This window comes from Diachasma alloeum, unplaced genomic scaffold, assembly GCF_001412515.2.
Source record: "Diachasma alloeum isolate Michigan unplaced genomic scaffold, Dall2.0 Dall_scaffold_00366, whole genome shotgun sequence".
NCBI classification, from domain to species: domain Eukaryota; kingdom Metazoa; phylum Arthropoda; class Insecta; order Hymenoptera; family Braconidae; genus Diachasma; species Diachasma alloeum.
Window position 1 is genome coordinate 712,368 of NW_021680505.1, and position 18,165 is coordinate 730,532.

The 18,165-nt window shown below is 39.3% G+C and overlaps 1 protein-coding gene across 1 annotated transcript in view; it reads left to right on the forward strand.

Annotated features, from left to right (window-relative positions):
• The window catches only part of LOC107041465 (dynein heavy chain 7, axonemal), a 43,534-nt gene that overhangs the window by 8,273 nt on the left and 17,096 nt on the right, over positions 1 to 18,165 (forward strand). The window contains exons 5-10 of the mRNA XM_029126334.1: positions 4,097 to 4,246; positions 7,034 to 7,222; positions 8,936 to 9,312; positions 9,967 to 10,188; positions 11,927 to 17,453; positions 17,563 to 17,792. Of these exons, the coding sequence (XP_028982167.1) occupies positions 4,097 to 4,246; positions 7,034 to 7,222; positions 8,936 to 9,312; positions 9,967 to 10,188; positions 11,927 to 17,453; positions 17,563 to 17,792 (6,695 nt within the window). The remainder of the gene's footprint in view (positions 1 to 4,096; positions 4,247 to 7,033; positions 7,223 to 8,935; positions 9,313 to 9,966; positions 10,189 to 11,926; positions 17,454 to 17,562; positions 17,793 to 18,165) is intronic.

The following is an 18,165-nucleotide window of genomic DNA, read 5'->3' on the forward strand; positions in this document are numbered from 1 at the left end:
GACTTTCGCCAAAATCGAATTTTTTAGTCGGGCGAGTGTTGATTCCAACTATTTAAGGGACGGGCTATTCAGAAATCTCAAAAGGATGTGGAAAAACTGAAAACTGAAAAAGTTTTTTTTTTGCAAATTTTCAAAGGGTCAGATTTTCGGTTTTTCCTAGGGAAGGTCAACTTTCGCCAAAATCGAATTTTTTAGCCGGGTGAACGTTGATTCCAACTATTTGAGCGACGGGCTATTCAGAACTCTCAAAAGTATGTGGAAAAAGTGAAAACTGAAAAAGGTTTTTTTTTTCAAATTTTCAAAGGGTCAGATTTTCCGTTTTACCCGGGGGAAAGTCGACTTTCGCCAAAATCGAATTTTTTAGCCCCCAGACGAGAAATCGTGAAAAGCAGTGCAGAAAAGCATATTTCAGATGTTGGGATAGATATCCTTTGGAACGGAACAGACGAGCGACTGTCCCTCTTGACGACTCCCAGCGAACTCAATTGAGACTGGTTCGCGGTATGGGCCAGTCAGGAATAATCGGGTAAGGTCGGGTTTAGAGTTGGAGAGGCCATTGGGGTCGACCGGCCCTCGGGGAGTACGGATTCATCAGGGATAGGGTTCACATCGGTTTTCGGAGAACACGTAACGGTATCAATTCATCACGTATAGGGTGTACATCTCGGTATTCACGGTCATCGCTATAAAATTATATCATTCATCAATCGTCATTATCTCGGTTATTTTATCTTCCATTTCTCGGGTCAAATAATGAGTTATCTCTTAACTGGAAAATAATCAGTGTCATTTGTGGACAATTATCGAGTAACATTTATGATGTAAATAGTGTAAATGTCTTTAATTGGTGACACTAGATAGATTGAATACTTAAATCTCTGGTTTATTTCACATCCCGGCTCAATCACCCGAGTGAAATAGTATTTTTCCGGCCTGTTGCGATGGGGTTTTTTACTCGTGTGGCGTAGGCCTCCGAGCCGTAGGCGAGGACTGGCCAACCAGACGAGTAAAGAAAACCCGTCGCAACAGCCCAGGAACAATATTTTTCTGTAGTGATTTTCAAGTTTTCGAGTTTGGGAAGTATGTAATACCAATTCCCAGACGAGAAATCGTGAGAAGCAGTACAGAAAATTGAATTTTTTAACCGAGTGAACGTTGATTCTGACTCTTTAAGCGACAGGCTATTCAGAACTCTCAAAAGTATGTGGAAAAGTGTAAACTGAAATGTTTTTTTTTTTTTTCAAATTTTCAAAGGGTCAGATTTTTCGTTTTTCTCGGGAGAAAATCGACTTTCGCCAAAATCGAATTTTTTAGCCGGGTGAACGTTGATTCCAACTATTTAAGCGACGGGTTATTCAGAACTTTCAAAAGTATGTGGAAAAAATGAAAACTGAAAAAAAAATTTTTTCACCGGGGGNAATTTTCAAAGGGTCAGATTTTTCGTTTTTCTCGGGAGAAAATCGACTTTTGCCAAAATCGAATCTTTTNTTCGAGATTAAAAAAAAAATAATAATTGCATTTTTTATTTCAATAACGCACGAGTAAACAGGGATATGAACGCAGATTTAATATAGGCCCATAGAATTACGGGGACCGGCAAGGATTTGGAAAGTCTGAATACAAGTCCTGCTTACACCTAACAAGTGCTGAAATGGGACATAACCAGAGGTAGAAAGGTCTCGGTAGTNTTCTATTCGTTTCTTGCGCCGATTCTATAGGAGATTATGCAACTTCATAAAGTCTTTTTTTAAGGTAAAATTTGGTGCAAGAAAGTAAATAGGTTTTTATGTTCCTATAGATTTTCTTAGGCGTAAGATTTCTAAGTTTTTCCCGCTCGGTTTTTCTTCTTTTCTTTTAATCAAATGCAGGAACAAAACTTGGAAAAATCATGCCCAATAGTTTCTGTGGAAGAAATCCTAACAGAATAAATTATCTAGAAAAATCAATGGATTTTTTTCTACAAACAAATATCTATTAAAAAGGCAGGGAAAAGTTGCATAATTTCCAATGGAATTGACGCAAAAAAAATATAATTTTTCAATAGAATTGCAATAAAACTTGACTAGAATTCTCACAGAGCTCCAATAGAAATTCAATATGAATTCTTAGAGAAAGTGCCAGGTTATATATTCGATGACAGAGGGAAAAATCAGTAAATTTCAAATTTTATAGAAAGTTCAGTGGAATTCCATTTTTTTTTATAGTAAGAAGACAAGGATTTTCCAAAGTATTCAAATTTTAAATCGATATTCTACAAATGCATAAATATCATTCTATTCCACCCTCCACTCGAAACGACACGACTCAATTGGAGGGCGTGAACTCGGGTCAAGCGGCAAGCCGAGGCTGAGCTCGCGCTCACCCGAGTTGCGGCTGAATCCCCGGTTGAATTTCTACCCGGGCACAGGGTCAGATTTTCGGTTTTTACTTGGAACAATGGTCAGATTTGTTAACACTTTCATTTTTTATTTGGATAATGCATGCCAGCGTAGGGACAAGAGTGGCTAGAATAGATTCTACGATCTTCTCCCCTTGTTGGGTAAAAATGTCAAGCCTGCACATACATGCATCTCCCCTCCACCCTCTCGTGAAATGTCGATTTTCGAGATTAAAAAAAAAATAATAATTGCATTTTTTATTTCAATAACGCACGAGTAAACAGGGATATGAACGTAGATTTAATATAGGCCCATAGAATTACGGGGACCGGCAAGGATTTGGAAAGTCTGAATACAAGTCCTGCTTACACCTAACAAGTGCTGAAATGGGACATAACCAGAGGTAGAAAGGTCTCGGTAGTACTTGGGAAAAGGCTTCCCAAGACCTATCCAGTTCTGAACGGAAAGACCTAAGTAGAACTTGTCAGGTCCAATTTATTCGACTCGGGCATCCACTCACTTCCTACTCCCGATCCACCCAAAACCTGGCAAATTATCATCAATCCTTAAAGTAGCTCTACCCTTACGGTAAATTGAAAGATTATTGAAAATTGCAAAAAGATTGCAGAAAACTCTATTAGATTAGGAATTCTAATTTTTTTCTCAATTTAATTATCCCAGTGTCTTATGTGAAAATCAACATTTCCATTGTAATCAAAAATTAAAATCTGATTTTTTTTCATTGGATGTGAAAAAATCAAGAATTTTTTTGACACCTCATAAAAAATAATCTACCGTTTTGCAAACAAGTTTTATTATTTAATTATACGAGGGAAATGTTTGAAAAAATATCAATATTTTGCGAAATTTAATTTAGATAATACTGACTGGGTTTCCCATGCAATTTAGTTGAAAAATTTAAAAACTGAAAATATCTAAAAGTATGGCGTAGCCCGGCCGAAGGGTAGAGCTACTTTAACACCATGATTAATAAACATTCATTATCTTTCGTTCTATTGTAGATATCGAAATTCTAGAAATTTCCCCATGAAATAGCTAAAACTATCAACACAATGTGACTCAATTTTTTTTCCAGTCATTTTCAATATTTTTCTTCAATACATAAACAATACACAACTGAATTCGATGTCAGAAGCATATTCAAACCTCTCGTTTATTGAGCTAATTTTCATACAAAATTCTTCAATTTTTACCGAGCATACTCTATACATTCCTTTGTCGAATGGAGCAAACGAAATTTCGATTCAAGTAATTACTTGAATGACTAATTAGTCTCAAAAATTTCAGAAAAATCTGCATAAAGGAATACCATAATTGAACTTATTGGTGAAAGCTCAAGATTATCATTAAATTTTAGATGATAATTTCTTAATCATCAGTGTAGAAATTGTCGCGTATTGAACAGCGAATTCGAGGAGACGGAACGCCGTCGGCCGATGAGGACACACCGCGCGATATGGGCGTCGTACTTGAGGGGTTAACAGGGTGCCAGTCATCGAAACATCCCAATCAAACAAGAGACTGTTTAAAAACTGATTAAAAAAATAATTTAATGGATTGATTTCTTACATGCATCAAAGATAGAATTTCGATTAAAAAATTAACAATGATCAATCTTTTTTTTCTGGCATTTTGTATATTTTGTTTCCTTCTTATTATCAACGACTCAACTGGAGTGAATTCATACTACTTTACAGGCAAGGAGGAGGGGGCAGTTGCCAGGTGACAGTGATGAACGGAGAATCACCAAATTCTTTAATTGTCTCGCGATTGTTATGGAGAGTCAGCTGTGCAATTTGTGCCTTAATTCGATGGAGGATTATATGGACTTTCTTAAAAAAGTGGCAGTGAGTGAAATTTCATCGTTAATAAATAATAATGAGGGATTATTGATTGATCATTTTTTGGAGCTTTAAAGTATGATTGTTCAATTTTCCTCCAATATTTTCATTCAATTATAGTTTCTTGACTAGAAACATCAATTTATTGATGGGAAAATTGATTAATTGATTAAATCATCATGTAATAGAGTGATAAAATAAGATGAGTCCAAGAATTTCTTGTGAACTATTTGTAAAATATCTCACAACTGGTTAGGCCGAAAAAGCATCATGCATTTTGTTTCCAAAAAAATGTCCCGGTCTCACCCGAAATATATCGATAACCGTTGGGAAGTCATTGAGACATGTTGCGTGAAAAATTGAGGGATTTTTATGAGGAATAAAATAGATCTTTACTCACGTCTCTATGCCTCACGATTCTCGAGGTGTTATCATTTGTTTAAGAGAGTAACTTAAGACCTTTGGCTTCTGAGAGAGCGCGTGCACCGTGGGGTGCTCCTATCCACAAACGTCCAAATCTTGAGAGCCGCGAGTCGCAGAGATGTGAGTTGAAAACCATTTTATTTGTTATGAAATTTCCTACATTCGTCAGACTGGATGTGTCGATAACTTCTCAATAGTGTTCGAGATATTTAAATTGACAGTGGGACATTGTAGCGACAGTGAGAGCACCTTCACTCGATAGTATATCCGTAGTACATGTAGAGCTGCGGGACACCCACAAAAAAGCGCTTCTAAATTGACCGACTGACCACTCGCGTTCTAATGCGTAATTCTTTTTTTGAACAATGAAGTATGATCACAGAACGTCAAGTAAATAATTTCCAATCAATTTTAGGCATTGCAACTATTTATTATCAACAATTTAATTGTTCAAATCACCCTAGCGCTTAAACTATGAAAGATATACGAAAATTTTCGAAACACGAATCATTTAGAATTTGCTAAGGAATAATGTTTGTTTTTTGTCAATTTCACATACCTCCTTTAGATTTCGAAATATGAACAAGAAAAGAGTTGCGTGACCCAACACAGCGCTCTCAAGCCCACCGCGCACCGCAAGTACAGAGCGCTGTGTCGGGTCGCGTAACTAGTTTATTGCTCATATCTCAGAATCTACGAGAGATAGGTAAAATTGATAATTAACAAAAATGATTCCTTATTAAATTCAAGATGATTCATGATTTGAAAATTGATAATTAACAAAAATGATTTCTTATTAAATTCAAGATGATTCATGATTTGAAAATTTTTGTCTGTACCTCATAGTTTGGATGCTAGGGCGATTTGAACAATTCAATTGTTAATAACAAATCATTCGAATGCCTAACATTAATTGAAAATTGTTTACTTGACGGTTAGTGATAATATTTTATTGTTTAAAATACGAATCACGCATTAGAACGCGAGTGGTCAGTACATTTTGTCTGAAAATCGAGGGTGTCCCGCAGCTCTACATATACACATGACTGTGGGCATCGTATTCCCTCCAAGCGCAGTGGTGGGCTGCGCAACTTCCGTTGGGTTTTTTGGGACATGAGATTTTTCAGGGATTACTCTACCACAAAATTTCGATAACGAGAGCCAAGATGTTTAAGTATGAATATGATTTATCATTTTTTAATGGGTATAGGTATGTGTCATTGGATGAATGCTCGTACCAGTGGACAACGGTATTGGGGTGACAATTGAATATGCGGTGAAATGGACTAGATGAATCAATTAAAATTGATTTGTAAAATTACAATTTTAGACTTTAATTTTTGCTGATTATCTTAAAAAACATAGAACATAATAAATTTTGTTTATTATTTTATTTTAATTTGATATAAAATTGAATAATTTTTTTTTATTATTTTAAAACTGCAATCGTTATACATATTGACTCTCTTAGCGAACGGGCGCCTCGTGACTGTCGCTTGATTAGTTTCTCTCTATATTATAAACATCCTATTCGACTTCTGGTGATAAAAATTGGTTACACGAAATTAAGACTTCACAATTAAAGGTCACAAGAGTCAGAAGGGTCAGAATAAGGATGATGAGGGTTATATATGGGGGTTGGCGAGCGGAACGACCAGGGGGCGTAGCCCCCTAATATATTACACTATTTCATTTTATTATTTTCGCCATTTCCATCTTCAGGATAAGATTAAGTTAATTCAATTCATTCTTCTTCGTAAGACATATATTTTTGGGAACTGTAAAACTGCACCTTCTACGGTCCTACCAACGAATAACCGCATTAAATATCTTTTCGAATAATGAAAGAATACCCATAAACTCGATTTCTATGCTTGTTCAATAGAATAAATAGAATAAATAGAATAAATGACAAAAATAACGAATTGGAGACTAAAAATTTTATGCGATTATTATAATGTAATAATATTAATAATAATAATAATAATAATAATAATAATGTCATCAACTTTTACATATCAAAAAGGTCTATCGATATTTTGCCCTAAACCTTTCAGTTTCAGAGATATTTATCAGATAATGTAAATGCATTCCTCGGACTTATCTTACTCCATCACTCTATTAGTACATCGTTACCAAATTACAAAATATTGAACGTTAAATTCGTAATGTTGTGCAGACTAGAGGATCTAGGCAACAGTTAATCGTAAGTAAATGAATATAAAAGACGGTGGAGAATAAGGAGTAGATTGGAAGGCACTTTGATGAATGTTTTATGCACTCGAAGGAATTCGATAGAATTGTAATTGAGTAATATAATTGGACCGGGGGAATCGCGGTTTTATTTCCTCATTTCTTTCCTCATTTAAGCACATGAAATGCAGCTTCAACATAAACGTTGTGGTGAGGAGTAAGACCATTGGATTCGATCCATCGTTCAAAGCATTCACGGATACATTACTCTCATTACTGGCATCGCTTTATCAAGCTGTTTGCGGATATCCGCGGATAGAGCGGAAGCTGTACGATAAATCCACTCTCGGCAGAGGGATTCTCAAGGTATTTTCATTTACCACACAATAAACTTTCATAAAATATTTCCTATTCAATTATATACGACATGTCAATTATTGAAAAACTATTATTCATGAAATATCTTATGTATAAAAGATGGACGTTTCGAGAAGTTGTTTCATATCGACGATTATTTCAAACCAAACAATTTTAAACAGGTGGAAAATTGCTCTTGTATTGAATATAGTATCGTTATTTTTGCTAATAAATTAGCAATATGCTTCCGAATGGTTATTTTGCACATCATATCCTTCTATCACGTATAAGACGGATGAAAAAATTTAATAGAAAAACCTATCGAATTGGTTAGAAAATTCTATTGAATTTCTATTGAACTGTTCTGTTAGTTTTTGGCCGATTCTCTTGAAATGTTCAATAGAAAATATTCAGTAGAAAAAGTCAATAGAATTCAATTTTTCTATATAACTTATTCTATTGAGACATTTCCTATAAAATTTCCACAGCTCAAATTTTCCAAGTTTTTTCGTTAGATTTTCTTGATGAGAAGAAAAGAAAAATAGAATGAAAAAACTTGGAAAATTTGAGTCGAGCAAATTCTATAGAAAATATATGAAAAGCATAAGTTATATAGAAAAATCGAATTCTGTTGACTTTTTCTATTGAATGTTTTCTATTGAACATGTTAATAGAATCAGCCAAAAACTAATAGAAAGTTTAATAGAAATTCAATAGAATTTTCTAACGAATTCGATAGGTTTTTCTATTGAATTTTTTCGTGCGTGAATTCATTGTTTACTTCATTTTTTTTCAGCTAATTTTGTCAGATTTTCAAATTAGTTGAATTTTATCATCATCTTTATTCTTTTTATCCCTTTTTTCTATACAACCAATTGTCTATTTTACAGTTCTATCTCTCCCCTCAGCCCTTCGATAAAACGTTAATAGAAAAATTCCATCGATTCATTAGTGAACAATGGAAAAAAATTGTTTACATACACTGAGAGAAAAATTCAATAAAAATTACAAAAAAAAACGTAAAAATTACGTTTTGAACGGTAATCCGCGAGCAAAGTAAAATTCAGTAAAAGGTGTGAGTTGGAACTGAAATTGTACGAATCGCCACGTAAATTCTACGATTTGTTCCGTAAAAATTAACTACCCGTCTGATGACTCGCCGCTGTGGGGACAACAAGTCATTCCGTAATTTTTCCCCAACGATTGAGAAATTTTAGGGAACGGAACGTAGAAATAATTCACCAGTTTCATAAAAATTGTTGAACGTTCAAGAATTTTTTATTTTGGAGGCATAATAATTCGGGAAGTCTCTGTAAGATTTTACTTCTTCGGGAAAAATTACGTGACAATTTCGTACTTTGTTCGGTGATGAACCTGAAAATTCACTGACCATTTCAGATTTCTTCTCTTTCATTCCTATAAAAATTGCAGGAAAACGATTCCCCATTGCGGATTACGTGAATTGTTCCGTAATTTTTCCTGAATATTTCTCTCCGTGTACGTACGGACATGGTCTAAAAATAGCATTTTCGGAATTTTTGAATCATAATGTCGATATAACACGAAAAATCCAAAACGTAAATTTGAACGATGACAATATTTCCATGCGGAAACAATAAAAATAATATTAATAATTGTGAGGAATGACGAAAGAACTGAAATCAACTATTCCAATCGTTTCTAAACTCATCGCGTGGGGGAATGGAACTTTGATATTTACAGCCAATAATCCTCGACGAAATCCTCAACAAGTACCGCAACCAAATAACGGAACTGATCCAAGAGCACAGAATAGGCCCCGAGTTACAAATCCAGAACTTCGACAAATACGTGACATTGATAAACGAGGCTGACGAGGACTTGGTGAAAAAGTTCCTGACCGCAGATCCACCGCGAACCTTCGATGAATACGCCCAACTCATCGAAAAGTACGAGAAACTTTTAAAAAATATCCCCGTTGAGTTCGATCGCACATTCTTCAGTGGAATTTTCGATGTCCATCGGGAGGATTTCATGGAGTACATGGCGAGAATTGCCAATTTACTCAAGGGCAAACTTGTCGACAGGATGATTGAGAATTATCAATCGAAATCGAGGATGTAGGTAATCCAAACGTATAATAATAGCAGATCCATTTTTGTCTCAATTTTTCTCTGAAAAGATGGCGATTAGACAAAACTTTTGAAAGAAGAAAAATTTAAAAATATTGACAATTGAGGGAGTTATGATTTTTTGAAAATGGCTAGTTTTTGTCCAAAAAATTTTTTTTTCCAAATTGACCTCAGTATTTGTGCGGGGTTCCAAGCTATCAACCATCCCATAATTCAACATAATTATAATATTTGGAAATGGACTTGGTCCCCCTGGGAATGATTATAGAAATACGTTTCTAAAAAAAATGATTTCTCCTCCCAAGAAAATGATTCCTTAGCAAAACTAATTTTTTTTCTCAGTATAGTCTATATATTTTTGCTAATAAATTAATAATTTGCTCCGGAATGGAATTCCTATGACGATGTGATTTCAATTGCATTTAACAAACTCAATAAAAAAATTGAATTCAATGATTCATTGAATTCAACATTGCCCCAACATGAATATTTTTTACCTTTCCCCGAGCATTGATTTCAAAATAAATTTTTTCAAAAAAACTTACGGAATCCTCCAAGAAAGAATAAGTTGCTTCATTCAACGATAAAAAAAATTGAGTCGTGAAACGTAGTATTTACCGAACAAATTCTTTTATGATGCAGTATCGGAGAGGATTACGAGAATATAGCGGAGAGAGCTCTCGGCGTCCCTGCCAACACAAAAGAACTAATGGCGCTGAAAGAATTCGTCGCGAAAGCTCAAACGGAGATGCTTCTCGACTTGGAAAATCATTTGAGAGGGGTCATAAAATACGTCCAATTCTTGTCGGATTATACACTGCTGACTCCCGTTGAATTGAAGACCAATAACTTCGCATTCGGATGGTAATGACTCATCTACCTCTGCACGGAGAAAAAAGGGAAAAATTACAGAACAAGTCAAGTAATCGTGGAGTGAACTCGATTTTCAGTACGTTTTCACCCTATATCGAGAAAGTGCAAAACAAATAGTGAATTTTTCTCCGTTGTGTCGGGAAAATTTACTGAACGTGAGGGTAATTTCATTGAATTACATTTTGCTCCACGATTATCCTTCGTACAGTAAAATTTGCCGCGGTTTTCTAGCTAACTTCTATGCAACTTTTCTCTCCGTATAGATAAACTAATCAAAAGGTGTCATAGTTTCGGACAAGTCAGCGTTGCTGTGGGATTTTTCGTTCTTCATTTATCTATTCATTTTTTTTGTATTGTTGTTCGGTGCATTTCCGCGTGATCATGTTAGAGAATATCCTGATTGAGCGTTAACGATGTCAAGAACCTGAAGAAGCTAAAAAAATTGCAAGCGGCTGTATCTTTAATACAGCTATAATTGTACGTGGATACGTCCATCGTCTTTCCTTCTGTCTCAAATTTTCTAAAAATTCCCTGAATTTCCTCGAAATTTCTAGAAATTTCTTGAATTTTTTCGAAATTTTAAGAAACTTCTCGAATTACCTGGAAATGTCTAGAATTTTCTAGAATTCCTACAGATGGCGCTGCACATAAGGATCATTTCCCAAAATGACCCCCCATATTGAAACCATAGACGTATCGACGTAAAAAATATTTAGTTAAACGTCGAATCTATGACAAATTAACAAACTATTCTTTTTCTCCAAAATTCCTTGACTTCACTCCTAATCAAAACTCATTCCCAGGCGAGCCTAATTAGGTTTCAATTATGACAATTCACGTATGAAAAAATTCAATAGAAAAACTGAGGGAATTCGCTAGAAAATTCTATTGGAATTCTCTAGAAATTCTATTGGAATTCTTTTAAAATTCTCGTTAAAATTCTGTTCTGTTTTTTGCGCTGATTCTATGAGATATTTGATAGGAAACAGCCAATAGATTTCAATCTTTCTATAAGTATATTCTCTTGGAATTTCATCTCTAAGAATACTTGGGCATGAGTTTTCTAAGGTTTTTCACTCGGATCTTGTAATGCAAAACAAAACAAAATATAGCGGTATAAACTTAGAAAATCCGTATCCAATAATTTTAATAGAAAAAATCTCACAAGAAAAATTCAAACAGAAAAATCGAAATCTATTGACTTTTTCCTATCAAATATCCAATAAAATCTGCGCAAAAAACAAATAGAATTTTAATGAGAATTCCCTAGAATTTTAATAGAATCCCCATAGATTTCCTAGAAAATTTCAATAGAATTTTCTAATGAATTCGCTAAGGTTTTCTTTTAAATTTTTTTATACGTGCCATGATGCTCTAGAGACTGTGACTGTGTTGACCTTGGATAAACTCCTCCAATGATTATTCATTTTTCCGAAATTTCTTATTTTCTAGGGGCAAGAATTTCAATTAATTTTTAAATGTTGATAATTATTGAATGAGTTCACTCAACGTCATAACTAACATGATCGTCTTCTAGAACAATATAATTTCTATAATTGAAACCTAACAAAAATCGTCTGAGGATACCTCGACTGGAGAAATTCCATATTGAAAAAATAAATGCTTCTCTCAATTAAATGAATATTTCGCAAGAATATTTTTTTTTCTCAGTGCACCCGCTTCATTTCCTTGCTATGACCGCAGATCGATCTCAACATTTAACTTTCAGGTATCACCGGATGTCCTCGATATTCGAAGACCACTTGAAGATAATCGAATCGAAAAAAGGTGAGTACCAAGAAGCACTCCTGACTCGCATCGAAAAGTTCCACAACGACTTAAAAATCTGGGAGAAATACTGCGACGAGATGCAGTACTGGGGGAACGTAGACGAGATATTCCGCTATAAAAAGAAGGCAACGAACCTCGAGAACCGCCTGATAGGCGCCATGGACACAATCGATTCGTTCAACGAGGAGGAACAGATGTTCGGTTGGGAGTTATCACAATATCCCCTTCGAAAAAAAATAGCAGACAAGCTGTCTCCCTACAAGAAGTTCTACGACGTGGCATGTGAGTTCATCTCTCAGCACCACACCTGGATGAGTTCGATGATAGGTAGTCACGATCCGGAGACGATTGAAACCGACTCTGGAACAGCTCACAGAACAGTCCTGAAGCTAGAGAAGATCTTCCAAGAGCCAGTTGTCCGAAAGCTAGCGGAAACCGTCCGAATCCAAATAGAAGAATTCCGTGAGCACATGGCGCTGATAGCGAACCTAGGAAATCCAGGGATGAAGAGCCGACACTGGACCCAGGTCTCCGAGATCGTGGGCTTCCCGATTAAAGTCGACGAGAATATGACACTAGCCAAGATCATAGACTTCGGCCTGGACGAATATGTCTCAAAGTTCGAAGGGATCTCCGAAGCTGCGACCAAGGAGAGCAATCTTGAGAAGGCCCTTCTCAAGATGCACGACGACTGGACCACAATCGAGTTCATGGTCAACCCATACAGAGACACTGGAACCTACGTAATTGCAAGTGTCGACGAGATCCAACTACTCCTGGACGACCACCTGACGAAGGCGCAAACCATGAAGAACTCGCTCTACATTAAGCCATTTGAGAAGGAGACGTTGGAGTGGGAAGCCAAGTTGTACTTGCTTCAAGACATAATGGACTACTGGTTGAAAGTACAGGCGACGTGGATGTACTTAGAGCCTATATTCTCATCCCCAGACATACAGCAACAAATGCCGGAAGAGGGTCGTCGGTTCAGCGCTGTCGACAAGATATGGCGTGACATAATGAATTCGGTCATGCAAGACCCGAGGGTAATGTCAGTTGTGGAGATCGATAAGATGTTGGATCGTCTGAAAAAGTGCACAGGTCTCCTTGACCTTATCCAGAAAGGTCTCAATGACTACTTGGAGAAAAAACGACTCTTCTTCCCGAGATTCTTTTTTCTATCGAACGACGAACTACTCGAGATTTTGTCCGAGACAAAAGATCCAACGCGAGTTCAACCGCACTTGAAAAAGTGCTTCGAGGGGATCGCTAAATTAGCATTCACGGAGGATATGGAGGTGACGACGATGGAGTCATCGGAGGGGGAATCGATAGTACTGGAAGACAAGATTGATACGGCTAGTGCACGTGGGCAGGTCGAGAAGTGGCTTGTGGAGTTGGAGACGGATATGAAGAAGAGCATCAAGGCTCAAGTTATCCGAGCAAAGGACGCGTACCTCGGGAAGAAGCGGTCTGAGTGGGTGCTTGAGTGGCCCGGACAGACGATCCTCTGTGTTGGTCAACTTTACTGGACGTCTGACGTCACAGAAGCTTTTCCTAGGGGTTTAGAGGCGTTGAAGGCTTACGTCGACGTATGTAATGAAGAGCTGAACAAGATAATCGTTCTCGTACGGGGCAAGCTATCGACTCAGAACCGAACGACGTTGGAAGCGTTGGTGACGTTGGACGTCCACTCGCGAGATGTGACCGTTGACCTTTGGGAGAAGAAGGTGACAAAGGCGACGGACTTCAAATGGCTGTGTCAACTGAGGTACTACTGGATGGAGGATAACATGATAACCATGATGATAAACTCGTCCCTGAAATACGGGTATGAATATCTTGGGAATAGCGGACGCTTGGTCATCACACCTTTGACCGATCGATGCTACAGAACCCTCTTCGGTGCTCTAGCTTTAAACTTGGGAGGCGCCCCAGAGGGGCCGGCCGGCACCGGAAAGACGGAAACCACAAAAGACTTGGCGAAAGCTATTGCAAAGCAATGTGTCGTCTTCAACTGCTCCGACGGTCTCGACTATATCGCCCTGGGGAAATTCTTCAAAGGTCTCGCCGCCTCGGGCGCTTGGTCCTGCTTCGACGAGTTCAATCGTATCGATTTGGAAGTTCTCTCAGTTGTTGCACAACAAATTTTAACCATTCAACGCGCAATCCAAGCGAAGAAAACTAAACTCGTTTTCGAGGGGACGGAATTGAATTTGGATCCTACTTGCGCGGTGTTCATCACGATGAACCCTGGGTATGCTGGACGCTCCGAATTACCAGATAATCTGAAGGCATTATTCCGCTCTGTTGCCATGATGGTACCCGACTACGGACTGATCGCGGAAAATACTCTGTACTCCTACGGCTTCTACAACGCTCGTCCCCTCTCTGTGAAGATTGTGATGGCGTACAGATTATGCTCGGAGCAGCTGTCGAGCCAGAGTCACTACGACTACGGCATGAGAGCCGTCAAATCCGTCCTGGTAGCAGCAGGAAATCTCAAGCTGAAATATCCGCAGGAGAGCGAGGACATCCTAATGCTCCGCAGCATCAAGGACGTCAACCTCCCAAAATTCCTGAGCCACGACTTACCATTGTTCCACGGCATCACCTCAGACCTCTTCCCCAATGTCGTCCTCCCAGAGTCCGATTACACTGACCTCAACAGCTGCATCTTCGAGGCCTGCCAAACCGCCAACATCCAGTGCGTTCCGGTATTTCTGGAGAAGATCCAACAGATTTACGAGATGATGATCGTCCGACACGGCTTCATGATAGTAGGTTACCCCTTCGGCGGTAAGACCGAAGCTTACAAGATGCTGGCAGCGGCTCTCGAACTCTGCGAACAGCGTAACCTCATCGACGAGCACAAAGTAGAGATCACGGTCATTAATCCCAAGTCCATAACAATGGGCCAACTTTACGGACAATTTGATCCGGCTTCTCATGAATGGAGCGATGGTGTCCTAGCGATAAGCTACAGAGCCTTCGCAGTGTCGACGAACAGCAACAGAAAATGGCTGATATTCGACGGACCGATCGACGCAGTCTGGATCGAGAATATGAATACTGTTCTGGATGACAACAAGAAGCTCTGTTTGATGAGCGGTGAGATCATCCAACTAGCTAAAACTACGAATCTAATCTTCGAACCGATGGATCTGGAAGCAGCTTCACCCGCTACAGTCTCTCGTTGCGGTATGATTTATATGGAGCCGGTCGCTCTCGGTTGGGAGCCACTACTGAAATCCTGGTTGGAGACTCTCCCGCCCCTCGTCACCGACTTCTTGAAAACTTTCCTGTACGACTCGTTATTTTTTCGCTTCTGCAAACCCCTGTTCCACCTTCTGAGAAGGGGCGGATTAAAGGAGATGTGTCCTATGCCGGACTCGAATCTTCTGCGATCAATAACGTACCTGATGGACTGCTTCATTGATGACTATCGAGAGGACGATCCGGAAAAGGAAACAGCACTTCCTAACGAGCTTGATCTGAGAGCCCAACTAGAGGGGTCATTCTTTTTCTCTTGTATATGGGCAATGGGCGGAACTCTCGAGGCAAACCATCGAGAAAAGTTCAGTATGCTATTCCGAGGACTTCTCGAGAAAGAATTTCCCCAGAGCTTAGCGGAATTATTCGAACTTCCAGAAGCCGTTCAACCCCCAGCAAAGCCTTATATATTCGTAATGCCGAAGGATGGAATGGTGTTTGATTATCGATTTATTCGGGAAGGAAAGGGCAAATGGAAACTGTGGTCCGATGAATTGATGAATGCTCCCCCTATTCCCCGTGACGTACCCGTGAATCAGATTATTGTGCCGACAGTAGAGACTATCAGATATACCACGCTGTTCCAATTACTCGTACAGCATGCGAAACCAGTGTTGTTTGTCGGTCCAACTGGCACCGGAAAGTCGGTCTACATTATTGATTTCCTGCTGAAGAGAAATGATACTGTAAAGTTTAAACCACTATTCATTAACTTCTCGGCGCAGACATCTGCGAATCAGACGCAGGACATTGTTATGAGTAAATTGGACAAGAGGAGGAAGGGGGTTTACGGTCCTCCGATCGGAAAGCGATGGGTTGTCTTCGTGGATGATGTCTCAATGCCGTTGAAGGAGACGTACGGGGCGCAACCGCCGATCGAACTCCTCCGGCAATTGCTCGACCACGGACAGTGGTATGACAGGAAGGAGAAGAATCCTCTGAAGCTTATTGAGGTTCAGTTGATGTGCGCAATGGGTCCACCCGTCAGCGGGGGAAAGGACGTCACGCCGAGGTTCAAGAGGCACTTCTTCACCCTCGCAATTTCAGAGTTCGAGGATCAGGTGATGACCACCATTTTCAGTAAGATTGTCCTCTGGCATCTGGACACGAGAGGCTTCAGCAAGGAGTTTGACCCGTGCATCGATCAGGTCGTGATGGCGACACTGGATATTTACAAGGAGAGCTTGACCAATCTCCTACCGACGCCATCCAAGTCTCATTATTTGTTCAACATGAGGGACTTCTCGAGGGTCGTCCAAGGAGTCCTGCTGTCCGTCCCGGAATCCATGCCGACGTTGGCGAACATGAAGCGATTATGGGTCCACGAGATTCTGAGGGTATTTGGAGACAGATTGGTCGACGAAACCGACACCCAGTGGTTGATCAAGCAGTTGAGATCAACCGTGGAGACTCGAATGGACGCCAACTTCGACGCCCTCTTCGAGGATTTGGGTGAAGGACCCATCGGAGAAGTTGAACTGAGAAAACTAGTCTTCTGTGACTTTTTGGATCCCAAGGCGGACACCAGGCTGTATCAAGAGATCCCGGACCTCGAGCTGCTTCGATCAATCGTCGAGGGGTATCTGATAGAATACAACTCGATGACGAAGAAGCCGATGAACCTAGTGCTCTTCAGGTTCGCCATAGAGCATTTATCGAAGATTGCGAGGATCATAAAGCAACCGAGGAGTCATGCCCTTCTGGTCGGCGTTGGTGGTTCTGGAAGACAGTCATTATCGAAGTTAGCTTCTCATATTTGCGAGTACGACCTCTTTCAGGTGGAGATCAGCAAGCAGTATGGCGTCCACGAGTGGCACGAGGACCTGAAGATGATCCTAAAGAAGACCACAGCTACTGAACTCCACTCGACCTTTCTGTTCACCGACAGTCAGCTCAAAAAGGAAAGCTTCCTCGAGGACATCAGTAACATGTTGAACTCTGGTGAAGTTCCAAATCTCTTCAACACAGATGAAAAAGCCGAGATCTGCGAGAAGATGCGGCAAATCGATCGTCAACGAGAGCGAGCGAATCAAACGGACGGCAGCCTTGTCGCTCTGTTCAATTTATTCGTGCAAATAGCACGCGATCAATTGCATATAGTGGTAGCCATGTCACCGATTGGCGATGGCTTTCGAAACCGAGTGAGAACATTCCCCGCTCTTGTCAACTGTTGCACAATCGATTGGCTCCAGGTAAACCCCTCCTACCCGCTAATCCAATGAAACTTGTTCGCATTATATTTGCTTGAATGCTGGAGTGTTCCAGCCGATATAATACTCATTGTGCTTCGAATCATGATAGCCATGGCCGGAGGATGCACTGTTGGCGGTTGCAACGAGATTCCTGGGGGAAATTAAACTGTCGGACCATGAGAGAAAGGCTGGCATCGATATGTGTCAGTTCTTCCATGTGTCCACGCAGACATTGAGTGAAGAGTTTCGAATTCGATTGGGGAGATTTAATTATGTCACTCCTACCTCGTATCTGGAGATGATCAATACTTTTAAGGATCTTTTGCATAATAAGCGGAAGTGAGTGGAAATGATTAATTAACCCTCTGAATAGAAATGCCCGCTCCCCACCTCAGCGTCTGGTGGAGCCTTGCAGGATTTTCTACTGCGGAGGGGAGGGACCACAGGGCCTTAGCTATCACCGGGGGGCTTAATCCAGATGGCTCCCCACTTCTCTCACACGTAGACGTTAATACGTAGAAATAATTCAAAATGATTGTAGCGCGGAAAAGACGCATAATGCCATTTACTCACACATAATTTATTTTATCGTATAAACTTTATTGATCAATAACTTTCGAATATTATTTTTTCATAGTTTAACAAAATTTTAAATATAAACTGAAGTTATTTGCGATCACTGATGAAAGTCATATGGACTGCTCTTTCTTTT